Source organism: Dendropsophus ebraccatus, chromosome 4, assembly GCF_027789765.1.
Source record: "Dendropsophus ebraccatus isolate aDenEbr1 chromosome 4, aDenEbr1.pat, whole genome shotgun sequence".
NCBI lineage: Eukaryota > Metazoa > Chordata > Amphibia > Anura > Hylidae > Dendropsophus > Dendropsophus ebraccatus.
In genome coordinates this window covers 168,120,999-168,134,799 of record NC_091457.1, presented here as the reverse complement: position 1 = coordinate 168,134,799, position 13,801 = coordinate 168,120,999, and the positions used below count along the sequence as shown (strand labels likewise).

At 48.1% G+C, this 13,801-nt stretch overlaps 1 protein-coding gene across 1 annotated transcript in view; it reads left to right on the top strand.

Annotated features, from left to right (window-relative positions):
• The window catches only part of SNX7 (sorting nexin 7), a 78,503-nt gene extending 68,037 nt beyond the window's left edge, over positions 1 to 10,466 (top strand). Inside the window, exon 9 of the mRNA XM_069969088.1 lies at positions 10,083 to 10,466. Within this exon, the coding sequence (XP_069825189.1) occupies positions 10,083 to 10,160 (78 nt within the window). The 3' untranslated portion in view covers positions 10,161 to 10,466. The remainder of the gene's footprint in view (positions 1 to 10,082) is intronic.
• The last annotated feature ends 3,335 nt before the right edge of the window (positions 10,467 to 13,801 follow it).

Here is a 13,801-nt window from a genome sequence, read left to right as displayed (position 1 = left end):
AGTATTATGCTCCTTTTATGCTTTTTCTGCGATAAGTGGAAAGTTCCGGCTCCGTCCTCTCATTAATGAATGGCGGTGTATGAAGCGACGGCCGGTTTGTTCCGCGTCACACTGTACAGGTTGAGCTCTAAAATCTGCTCTTTTGTCGCTGTCATCTTGTCGCTGTCATCAGCGCTCATCTTGTCCTTTTGGCTTTTTTTTTTCTAGTAGAATCCTTTTATTATTCTTATTATGGTGTGAAATTAGCCGAATCGCAGCAAATAGTTTTTACTAACAAAGCCGAGAAAAGATGAATGGTGACTATTCAAGATGGATACTGTGACGATACTGTGCCAAATCTAAGAATGTCCTAAAGACCACCACTATGGGGGGCAGCCGCTATGGGGAGACCACCCCTGTATATATCATAAATACCGTCCATCTTTTGATACGATAGGAGACCTTGGAGGTGGATGAGCTGTTCACAAGCCAATGTATGTACAGATATGAAGGATATTAGGTTATAGATGGGGAGGTGATGGTGCATTGGCTGGCACAGGGTGGAGGTGTCTGACACCTGGCGGAGGAGATGGGGCAGCAATCGGCATGGGGCAGAGATGATGGAGCAGAGGCTGAAATAGAGTGAAGGGGACAGAGTGGAGGCTGGCACGGGCTGGAGGCACTTTAATTTATTTATTTCACTTTTTGTACATTGTTATGGGGACGGCCATATTGCCTGGGCTGTTAGTGACATGCTTTACAGCAAGACACGTGGACATAGACGACAATAGACAGACTCTGTCACCTTGTGATGAATGTGAGACATTACTGAGCGCGCTCTGTGACCTGTGAAGAGGTCATTCCACAGGAAGCTGCTATTCTCCTGCAATGCTGTACAGATCACTTTACTGCAGCCTCCTCTTATCATCACAGGAAGTCTCAGCTTAGTTTTAGCCCCAGTGGTGAGAATGAGAACTGCAAGATCTCAGGATTATTTCATAATAGAGAGAAAATGGAAAACTAGAAAAAATGTCTTCAAAAATTCTTAAAAAAAATTCTTTAATAAGTAATTGTCTGATGCGACTGTCCCTTTGTTTTTGCAATAAAGCTGAAGCGTGTAAGATGCTGAAGTTTTTTGCCGAGCTCTGTGGAACATGGAGAGTCTCTTAGCAGCAGGACCCGCTCTTTGTGCTTCGGACCTCGGCGGTGGCGGATCCCAGAGACCATTTTGGGATGGTCTTATTAATGCAGTCCTGTTTATATGGACTATACCACCTGAGCGATATCAGACTAACGTATTCATTCCCAACTTAGGAGATGGCGAAGCATCTGGGAGCTGCAAGCAGATGTGCTCCTCGTTTTTTCCTCGTTTCCTCACAGCCGGAGACGTAACCACCTGTCTCTTATAATGAGGCCGCAGCGAGAAAGAGAAATTGACTGAACCCCTGGGAATCCTGCAGGAAAGCCCAAGGCCGGATACTAATGAAGATGGAGAAGATCCCGCTCAGAATCCCCAATCACATTGTTATCCCCGCTCCGCTCACTCCATACCGGAATCATGAGGAATAACACAGGTGGAAGTTACCGGAATAGATTAGGAATAACACAGGTGGAAGTTACCGGAATAGATTAGTAATGGCCGGACTTGTGAGCAATAACACAGGTGGAGGTTGCCGGAATAGATTAGGAATAACACAGGTGGAAGTTACCGGAATAGATTAGGAATAACACAGGTCGAAGTTACCGGAGTGTGGACTGGGGCCTTGGGTCGCCCTCCTGTCTGTCACATTATCGCCTCCATATGGAAATCTAGCAGGACGGAAAGAGTTCATTGTGGGGTTTATGGAATCTGTCTGTATAATTATTATTATACGTGCCGCTGTTTGGGCCAGGGAATTACCTTCAGGTCAGGTTCACTCTTGGCCGAGTCTAGAAAATGAATAGAAGCTGCAGAGAATCTGATATAACCCTCTGCTTTAGGGACTGCGTCTCTGTAATATAGAAGCACGAACGTGAACAAGACAGTATCCTATACTGTAGTTGTAATGACATGGCCGGCCACTAGATTGCAGAACTAGACTGCACCTATGGTAATCACCCTTCTGGATCCTAACAGAGACTCCTGACATTGCCAGGACCTTAAGACGTTACAGACGTTACAGGGTCTCAATACTGGCAGGTAGGAAGAAAACAAACTCTCCGATAGATGACGGAATCCAGAGGATGGAGTAGATGGTCACACATCAGCAAAAGATAACAAAAAACTGGGACAATACAAGGACTGACCCTAGCAAACTGCCCTTACTCTTTCCCTCCATCTGTCCCTGTACTCTAATGTACGGTATACCCAGAAAAAGTAACCTCACTGTCCTCGCTGGAAACAATCCACTAACTCCACCCAGCGGAAATAACAAGAAGGCTCTAGGACCCAGAGAAACAAAGCTGAGCAAAACCTCAAATGCTCAAAAGTAGGAAAAAGGAGAAGAATCTGCACTGGAGAGATACAAGAAGCACCAGGTGGAGACAAACCATGGCATGCACTATAATCCACACAAGACTGCACAAGCCGGGGTGGTTTCTTTTCTCTTGTTAAGAATACCTAAATAATGGGAACTCCGCTCTAAGCAATGCAGGGCTGGCAGTCGGGATAGCGGACCCAAATTGACCCAATAATTGAGCTGCGAGACCATTGCAGCTGCCCCAAACAATAGGAAAAGGCCCGGTGCTCGATTAGTCGCGCTGTGGAAAGGCCCTTACACATTACTTCTCCGACACCCCAGCTACCAGTATAACCTTCCGGAAGGAGCAGGAACCACACACTGGTGCCGGGGGGGGATAAAAAATAAAAACTAAGTGTAAGCTTACAGGCTGCGATGCCTTCTTCATCCTCTTCTGTCCAGGACCTTTATAATATTTAGGCCCCGTTCGCACCGGCCGTCTGCACGAAAGGTTTTTGTTCCCAATTTCCAGGCAGAAACTTCAAACATTTCTGCAGCAAAGTCATCAGTAGAAATAATGCGGATTTCCTACAGAGACAGAAGAGGAAAAACATTGGTCCAAACCAGCAAGAAAAAAAACAAAGTATAGGCCTTCACTACCCAATTCACATAGAAACGTAACCAGTACTGCAGTAACGTTAAAAAGACTCGGTAACATAGATGGCTAACTACGGCACGTCCAACAGGAAGACTAGCATCTGGTGAGTGCTGCGGTTTTCTGTACTGTCCTCTTGTTGGAAATACAAACATTGGGTTGTAATGTGCAGTTGCTGCTTATCCACAAGTAACTTGCTGAGAAGCCTCCGACAATCCCTCACTGCCGATCTGTTGGGGGTTTAACGTTCCCATTTAAGTCAGTGGAGACAGACAGTGACCATTCTTCCATGTATCCGCAATGCAACTTAACTTTCTGTGTGTTTATAATCCATACGTGTGAACAAACCCCCTACTGCCCCCTATATGTGACCCCCAGGGAAAGCGGCAGCAGAGATCCTCGCTTCCACCTGCCATCAGTAGTGTCGTTCCTTTGTGTCGGTGGAGAAGCAGAGCAGGTTAGAAGCCTCCCGTCACCCTCGTATAGCGGACTATGGCCACCACCTTGTTTGTTCCCTCTTTTGTACTATGAGATTGTGATATTCTGCAGCTTCGAAGGTAACAAAATCCACTGAAGCCCGGGATAATTACTATCGCTATTTAAAGCCGCCTAATCTTCCGGTACTCTGTGCGTTCGAGCTGTCAGTCTGAAGGTGCAGTCATTACAATCAGGGAAGATGGCGCCTGATTCTGATACCTCATAAAGAGCCATTCACATTCTAATGACTGTAAACGGCTGCTCCGTGCCATCAGTAACCCTCCTCCCCCTCCTCTTTCCTCTCTCTTCTCTTTGTACTGTTTTTTTTCTTTTTTCCCGAGCTTTTTAATTTGGATGCTGATTTACAGCTTTATTATTCTTATACTTTTTTGTTTGTTTCTAAAGCCGTTTTACCAGATATATTTACAAGCAGCGAACGGCGGTGACTGATCAGAGGAATCCGCGCCAAAATTCAGGGAGCTACAAAGCATTCGCTCACGTTGTCTCCCTGCACTGTGGATGTTTACTAGAGATGAGGAAGCTTTTCAAAGTTCGGTAGGTTCGACAAACTTCGGCAAAGTTTGGGTTTGTCCGGACCAGATCGCACTAAAACAGCGCATTTTCGTTCCAGTGTTGCTGTTGAAAAGATGCTGTCATTAGTGTTGAGTCCATGGTGCTCGTGGTTTTTCCATTGTGTTTTCCCGTTCTCTGCGTCTCCCCCGTCTGCCCGCAGTGTGCGGAGGGTTTCGGTAAATGCTGCTTTTATAATTCCGTCTTTTGAGTGGAGTAAATTGAGCAATTTCTTAAGAACTTCTGTCAAAATGACACGAGCGTCTATCTGAGATATCTGTATTAAGTTGTCAGCGTATATAATTGTCTCCAACGGTAGAAGCTGAAATAGTCCAATCCCGTGTAGCGTCAGCCATTGTAGAGGTGGCGGGATCCTGGGCTGACATTAGATGCTACAAAGGTTTCCTTAAAAAAATAATAAATTACATTTACCACAATAGTAAATTACAGAGTAATGACCAGCTGCCAGACACCTGTCTCAATGTTTACCGGAAGATTCCAGACTCCGGGCAGATTCGTTATTACTTTCTTAAGCTGAAAACTTAGACTAGACAGGCAGAAGCTGCAGCGGGTTTATCACAGCGGCTCACACTACTTGTTGCTAGACGTGTGGTCACTTCCTTACACTTTTCCTGGCTTTATACCAGTATTTTGTACTGACGTTATAATCACATTGCCCCAATCTCATCCGTGCACCAGATCTGTCAACCGGGCTCCTTTTCTGTTCCTTCAGGCAAAAGAGAAAGTTTTACTTGCCCCCCAGGTAATGGAGCGTTGTAGCTGAATTGACCTTGTCATGTTCCAGTGTATGTACACACCAGGGCCGTGCCAGCAATTGACCAATGTTCCTATATGTTGTGTATGACCGGGCCCTAGCATCAGGATGGAAACAACGTCCTTGGTGCTGGAGCTACTCAATAACCATGGAATCCATCCTATAGTAACCTGTTACTTCTCCTCCATTTAAGCCTTTAGGTAACACACAGTTCACAGCTGTATCCAGAGTTTGTCTTAGGGGTTTTACATATAAACTTTGTACCCCCAATGTATCCAGGACTGTGCTATATTCCGCGTGTCCTCTTACATTCCGCGTGTCCTCTTACATTCCGCGTGTCCTCTTGTGTCCGCATGTCCTCTTACATTCCGCGCGCGTCCTCTTACATTCCGAGCGCGTCCTCTTACATTCCGCGCGCGTCCTCTTACATTCCGCGCGCGTCCTCTTACATTCCGCGCGCGTCCTCTTACATTCCGCGCGCGTCCTCTTACATTCCGATGAAATGTACCTTATATTTAATAATTATATCCATTAAACAACAGACAGGATCGCTGATACTGCTATTTCATCATCATGGAGTTCCATACTTACCGACATGGAGAAATGACATATAGATAACAGGATAAGTTATCCCTATCTCCGGGTATTCTATCATTTATATAATAAAAAAATTTCTGACCATACACGGGATGAAATCGCGGCGCTTCGAAATGTTCTTTGACATGCGCCGTAAATGATTCCTGGACGCACTGAAATGAACTAAGTCTTTGGACATGCGCGATAAGACAGGTTTTGAAAGAGACTAAGTCCTCGGACATGCGCAGCGGATACGTACAAAAATTACCGCTTGAGATTAAGTCCCTGGACATGCGCGGTATCACCGTTGCCTGCTTGGAATACCTCTAAGTCATGAAACATGCGCAGTTCATGGAATATATATATATATATATATACGAAGTTTTTTCTAAGACAGGATACATGCGCAGTATATACGCTGTAGATCGGAGAATGTATAAGTTCATTGACATGCGCGAAGAGGCCATACATACGCAAAAGAACCGCCCGTAGCTCATTAAAGCTATGTATATTATTGGCCCATGTACATATGTTACTAGTCTATTGGTTGAATTTGAATAAGGGGGAGGCCCCTGGATTACACTGTTAATCGTCAAGCCCTTTAAAAAGCTCTGATGGGCGGCCGGCACGTCACTATAGTTCTGTTTTTCCCCTTGATAAAGCCACGATATAGTGGTGAAACGTTGGGGTGGTGGAGGGTTATGTTTACAGGTTTTAAATAATGGTGTAACTTAGCCGAATAGACTAGCGGTGATTCTGGTCCTGTATTCCGGCAGGGGCGGCCGCGCTGCCGGGCGAGACCAGAACCGCGCTCTGATTGCCGTATACTATTGAAGGCTTCAGACAGAATAGCGATATAAACTGCGATATTAAGTAGTTCACTGTAACCTTATAGCGATAGCATTGAAACATTAACCAACGGGTCACCGATCTAGCGGCCATTTGTCACTGTCAGTGTCTGAATTCGTTTGGGCTGATACCTGGGGCTTACAAGGGAAGGGTTTCCCAATGCCGGTATACTCATACTTAGCCCGTCTATTATCTGGCACTAAGTAAATTACTTTAAATCTCACTGCTAAGATTACTATTTATCGCTATAACAGTGAAACATACTGAATTTGTTTAACTATCACCAGTAGACATACGATACCGTGTCCATAAAGCGGAGAGTCAGGAGCGATCTGCTCCCAGGACACTCATACGGTTTATTCCATCTGATATTATCTGATAACAGCAGTGATATCGCAGGCTGCTAAAGTGAGCCACATTGTTTCATCTTTATATATCACATAAAGTGAAGAAAGGCATTGGCTACACCATTTGTTTTTAATTTCACATTATCGCACATCTTATTATTAAAATTATAATAAAAGTTATGTTTTAATATAGATCTTCATAGTTGATGAGAAATTTCAGTTTTTGCGCTAGTACACACGGCATGAAGATCTGGGGCTATCCTTGTGTTCTGTGTCCTCTTATATTCCGCGTGTCCTCTTATATTCCGCGTGTCCTCTTATATTCTGCGTGTGCCCTTGTCTCCCGCGTGTCCTCTTACATTCCTCGTGTGCCCTTGTCTCCCGCGCGTCCTCTTACATTCCGCGCGTCCTCTTACATTCCGCGTGTCCTCTTACATTCCGCGCGTCCTCTTACATTCCGCGTGTCCTCTTACATTCCGCGTGTCCTCTTACATTCCGCGTGTCCTCTTACATTCCGCGTGTCCTCTTACATTCCGCGTGTCCTCTTACCTTCCGCGTGTCCTCTTACCTTCCGCGTGTCCTCTTACATTCCGCGTGTGCCCTTGTCTCCCGCGTGTCCTCTTACATTCCGCGTGTGCCCTTGTCTCCCGCGTGTCCTCTTACATTCCGCGTGTCCTCTTACATTCCGCGTGTCCTCTTACATTCCGCGTGTCCTCTTACATTCCGCGTGTCCTCTTACATTCCGCGTGTCCTCTTACATTCCGCGTGTCCTCTTACATTCCGCGTGTCCTCTTACATTCCGCGTGTCCTCTTACATTCCGCGTGTCCTCTTACATTCCGCCTGTGCCCTTGTCTCCCGCGTGTCCTCTTACATTCCGCGTGTCCTCTTACATTCCGCGTGTCCTCTTACATTCCGCGTGTCCTCTTACATTCCGCGTGTCCTCTTACATTCCGCGTGTCCTCTTACATTCCGCGTGTCCTCTTACATTCCGCGTGTCCTCTTACATTCCGCGTGTGCCCTTGTCTCCCGCGTGTCCTCTTACATTCCGCGTGTGCCCTTGTCTTCCGCGTGTCCTCTTACATTCCGCGTGTCCTCTTACATTCCGCGTGTCCTCTTACATTCCGCGTGTCCTCTTACATTCCGCGTGTCCTCTTACATTCCGCCTGTGCCCTTGTCTCCCGCGTGTCCTCTTACATTCCGCCTGTGCCCTTGTCTCCCGCGTGTCCTCTTACATTCCGCGTGTGCCCTTGTCTCTCGCGTGTCCTCTTACATTCCGCGTGTGCCCTTGTCTCCCGCGCGTCCTCTTACATTCCGCGCGTCCTCTTACATTCCGCGCGTCCTCTTACATTCCGCGCGTCCTCTTACCTTCCGCGCGTCCTCTTACATTCCGCGTGTCCTCTTACATTCCGCGTGTCCTCTTACATTCCGCGTGTCCTCTTACATTCCGCGTGTCCTCTTACATTCCGCGTGTCCTCTTACATTCCGCCTGTGCCCTTGTCTCCCGCGTGTCCTCTTACATTCCGCCTGTGCCCTTGTCTCCCGCGTGTCCTCTTACATTCCGCCTGTGCCCTTGTCTCCCGCGTGTCCTCTTACATTCCGCGTGTGCCCTTGTCTCCCGCGTGTCCTCTTACATTCCGCGTGTCCTCTTACATTCCGCGTGTCCTCTTACATTCCGCGTGTCCTCTTACATTCCGCGTGTCCTCTTACATTCCGCGTGTCCTCTTACATTCCGCGTGTCCTCTTACATTCCGCGTGTCCTCTTACATTCCGCGTGTCCTCTTACATTCCGCCTGTGCCCTTGTCTCCCGCGTGTCCTCTTACATTCCGCGTGTGCCCTTGTCTTCCGCGTGTCCTCTTACATTCCGCGTGTCCTCTTACATTCCGCGTGTCCTCTTACATTCCGCGTGTGCCCTTGTCTCCCGCGTGTCCTCTTACATTCCGCGTGTCCTCTTACATTCCGCGTGTCCTCTTACATTCCGCGTGTCCTCTTACATTCCGCGTGTCCTCTTACATTCCGCGTGTCCTCTTACATTCCGCCTGTGCCCTTGTCTCCCGCGTGTCCTCTTACATTCCGCCTGTGCCCTTGTCTCCCGCGTGTCCTCTTACATTCCGCCTGTGCCCTTGTCTCCCGCGTGTCCTCTTACATTCCGCGTGTGCCCTTGTCTCCCGCGTGTCCTCTTACATTCCGCGTGTCCTCTTACATTCCGCGTGTCCTCTTACATTCCGCGTGTCCTCTTACATTCCGCGTGTGCTCTTACATTCCGCGTGTCCTCTTACATTCCGCGTGTCCTCTTACATTCCGCGTGTCCTCTTACATTCCGCGTGTCCTCTTACATTCCGCGTGTCCTCTTACATTCCGCCTGTGCCCTTGTCTCCCGCGTGTCCTCTTACATTCCGCGTGTGCCCTTGTCTTCCGCGTGTCCTCTTACATTCCGCGTGTCCTCTTACATTCCGCGTGTCCTCTTACATTCCGCGTGTCCTCTTACATTCCGCGTGTCCTCTTACATTCCGCCTGTGCCCTTGTCTCCCGCGTGTCCTCTTACATTCCGCCTGTGCCCTTGTCTCCCGCGTGTCCTCTTACATTCCGCGTGTGCCCTTGTCTCTCGCGTGTCCTCTTACATTCCGCGTGTGCCCTTGTCTCCCGCGCGTCCTCTTACATTCCGCGCGTCCTCTTACATTCCGCGCGTCCTCTTACATTCCGCGCGTCCTCTTACATTCCGCGCGTCCTCTTACCTTCCGCGCGTCCTCTTACCTTCCGCGCGTCCTCTTACATTCCGCGTGTCCTCTTACATTCCGCGTGTCCTCTTACATTCCGCGTGTCCTCTTACATTCCGCGTGTCCTCTTACATTCCGCGTGTCCTCTTACATTCCGCGTGTCCTCTTACATTCCGCGTGTCCTCTTACATTCCGCCTGTGCCCTTGTCTCCCGCGTGTCCTCTTACATTCCGCCTGTGCCCTTGTCTCCCGCGTGTCCTCTTACATTCCGCCTGTGCCCTTGTCTCCCGCGTGTCCTCTTACATTCCGCGTGTGCCCTTGTCTCCCGCGTGTCCTCTTACATTCCGCGTGTCCTCTTACATTCCGCGTGTCCTCTTACATTCCGCCTGTGCCCTTGTCTCCCGCGTGTCCTCTTACATTCCGCCTGTGCCCTTGTCTCCCGCGTGTCCTCTTACATTCCGCGTGTGCCCTTGTCTCCCGCGTGTGCTCTTATCTCTTGTGTCCTCCTGGTTCCCCCGCGTCCTCTTGGCTCACCCGCGTCCTGGCTCCCCCACGTCCTCTTATCCTCATATCTTCTTACGTTCCGCTTGTCCTTTAGGTGTTTTATTCACCTAGTTTGAATTTTTTTGCTTTCACATTTTGAGCAGATTGTTTGCCGTCCTGCCTGTGAATAACGTCCACATCTGTCTCTTTCCCGCAGTGCCTTGCCACATGGGAATCCTTCCTTTCATCTCAGTCCTATGACGAACAGTTTGACGCAGAAGAGGATGGGTCCTGAATACCGTGAGCGAGCGGCAGATGATGTATCCTCTGATGTGTCCAGCTGACCAAAGAAGTGACCTTATATAAGGACCAAGCGGAGCGTGCGGGGCACAAGGCGTCCTGTAATAGAAGCACTGCCAAACCCACTCGTCTTCCAGGCAACACAATCAACCTTGTTAATCACGGACCAGACGTTCGCTGCCAAGACTTATATGCATGAGGGGCCCTGGGACGGCAGCGATCACTAGACAATGGTTTTGTATTCAGTAATTGTTTTAAGAATAATGTAAAAGAAAACTTTTAATTAAAGTGTTTAATACGAGTCGCAGCCATGTGCCATATTTATTGCGGAGACAGCAACACTGTACCGGGGTAACAAGGGGCAATATGCTGGATACAAGACTGTATCGGGGTAACAAGGGGCAATATGCTGGATACAAGACTGTACCGGAGTAACAAGGGGCGATATGCTGGATATAAGACTGTACCGGAGTAACAAGGGGCGATATGCTGGATATAAGACTGTATCGGGGTAACAAGGGGCAATATGCTGGATACAAGACTGTATCGGGGTAACATGGGGCGATATGCTGGATATAAGACTGTACCAGGGTAACATGGGGCGATATGCTTGATACAAGACTGTATCGGGGTAACAAGGGGTGATATGCTGGATATAAGACTGTACTGGGGTAACATGGGGCGATACGCTGGATATAAGACTGTACCGGGGTAACAAGGGGCGATATGCTGGATACAAGACTGTACTGGGCGTAACAAGGGGTGATATGCTGGATATAAGACTGTACCGGGGTAACAAGGGGTGATATACTGGATATAAGACTTTACCGGGGTAACATGGGGCGATATGCTGGATATAAGACTGTATCGGGGTAACAAGGGGCGATATGCTGGATATAAGACTGTATCGGGGTAACAAGGGGTGATATGCTTGATACAAGACTGTATCGGGGTAACATGGGGCGATATGCTGGATATAAGACTGTACCGGGGTAACAAGGGGCCATATGCTGGATATAAGACTGTACCGGGGTAACAAGGGGCCATATGCTGGATATAAGACTGTACCGGGGTAACAAGGGGTGATATACTGAATATAAGACTGTACCGGGGTAACATGGGGCGATATGCTGGATATAAGACTGTACCGGAGTAACATGGGGCGATATGCTGGATACAAGACTGTACCGGGGTAACATGGGGCGATATGCTGGATATAAGACTGTACTGGGCTAACATGGGGCGATATGCTGGATATAAGACTGTATCGGGGTAACATGGGGCGATATGCTGGATACAAGACTGTACTGGGGTAACAAGGGGTGATATGCTGGATATAAGACTGTACCGGGGTAACAAGGGGCGATATACTGGATATAAGACTGTACCGGGGTAACAAGGGGCGATATACTGGATATAAGACTGTACCGGGGTAACATGGGGCGATATGCTGGATATAAGACTGTACAGGGGTAACAAGGGGCGATATGCTGGATATAAGACTGTACCGGGGTAACATGGGGCGATATGCTGGATATAAGACTGTACCGGGGTAACAAGGGGCGATATACTGGATATAAGACTGTACCGGGGTAACAAGGGGTGATATGCTGGATATAAGACTGTACCGGGGTAACAAGGGGCGATATACTGGATATAAGACTGTACCGGGGTAACATGGGGCGATATGCTGGATATAAGACTGTACCGGGGTAACATGGGGCGATATACTGGATATAAGACTGTACCGGGGTAACATGGGGCGATATGCTGGATATAAGACTGTACTGGGCTAACATGGGGCGATATGCTGGATATAAGACTGTACCGGGGTAACATGGGGTGATATGCTGGATATAAGACTGTACAGGGGTAACAAGGGGCGATATGCTGGATATAAGACTGTACCGGGGTAACATGGGGCGATATGCTGGATATAAGACTGTACAGGGGTAACAAGGGGCGATATGCTGGATATAAGACTGTACCGGGGTAACAAGGGGCGATATGCTGGATATAAGACTGTACCGGGGTAACATGGGGTGATATGCTGGATATAAGACTGTACCGGGGTAACATGGGGCGATATACTGGATATAAGACTGTACCGGGGTAACATGGGGCGATATGCTGGATATAAGACTGTATCGGGGTAACAAGGGGCGATATGCTGGATATAAGACTGTACCGGGGTAACATGGGGCGATATGCTGGATATAAGACTGTACCGGGGTAACAAGGGGCGATATACTGGATATAAGACTGTACCAGGGTAACATGGGGCGATATGCTGGATATAAGACTGTACCGGGGTAACATGGGGTGATATGCTGGATATAAGACTGTACCGGGGTAACATGGGGCGATATGCTGGATATAAGACTGTACCGGGGTAACATGGGGCGATATGCTGGATATAAGACTGTACCAGGGTAACATGGGGCGATATGCTGGATATAAGACTGTACCGGGGTAACATGGGGTGATATGCTGGATATAAGACTGTACCGGGGTAACATGGGGCGATATGCTGGATATAAGACTGTACCGGGGTAACATGGGGCGATATGCTGGATATAAGACTGTACCGGGGTAACATGGGGCGATATACTGGATATAAGACTGTACCAGGGTAACATGGGGCGATATACTGGATATAAGACTGTACCAGGGTAACATGGGGCGATATGCTGGATATAAGACTGTACCGGGGTAACAAGGGGTGATATACTGGATATAAGACTGTACCGGGGTAACAAGGGGCGATATACTGGATATAAGACTGTACCAGGGTAACATGGGGTGATATGCTGGATATAAGACTGTACCGGGGTAACAAGGGGTGATATACTGGATATAAGACTGTACTGGGGTAACAAGGGGTGATATGCTGGATATAAGACTGTACCGGGGTAACAAGGGGTGATATGCTGGATATAAGACTGTACCGGGGTAACAAGGGGCGATATACTGGATATAAGACTGTACCAGGGTAACATGGGGCGATATGCTGGATATAAGACTGTACCGGGGTAACAAGGGGCGATATACTGGATATAAGACTGTACCGGGGTAACAAGGGGCGATATACTGGATATAAGACTGTACCGGGGTAACAAGGGGCGATATGCTGGATATAAGACTACCAGGGTAACAAGGGGTGATATGCTGGATATAAGACTACCAGGGTAACAAGGGGTGATATGCCATACACTAGGGCAGGAGAGCTGCGTGCAGATTTATATTCGGATATAGTGCTGGAGAAGCAATGTCACTGTGACCTGGAGGTCAATTCTACACTGACAAGTACTGCGGATTTCTGGAGATATTATTATTTTTATTTTGTAAAAACATTTCAGTGAGAGTTTAGTTAGTTGCTGCAGTGACACATATAGACAAGGTTACGTTATACTGTGCAAATGTATTTAAAGTGACTCTGTACCCACTATCCCTCGGCATTCTGTAGTGTGCACGTACCCATACAGTGACATCAGTGTATAGGTAACAGTGACAGGTGACACCAGTATACGGCTAACAGAGGTATACACAATACCTGCTCACAACTCAGCCGCCCCCTGCCTGTTAGATGAATCTATAAAGACCAGAAGCCTCATTCATCTGGATAGGACCGGTCCC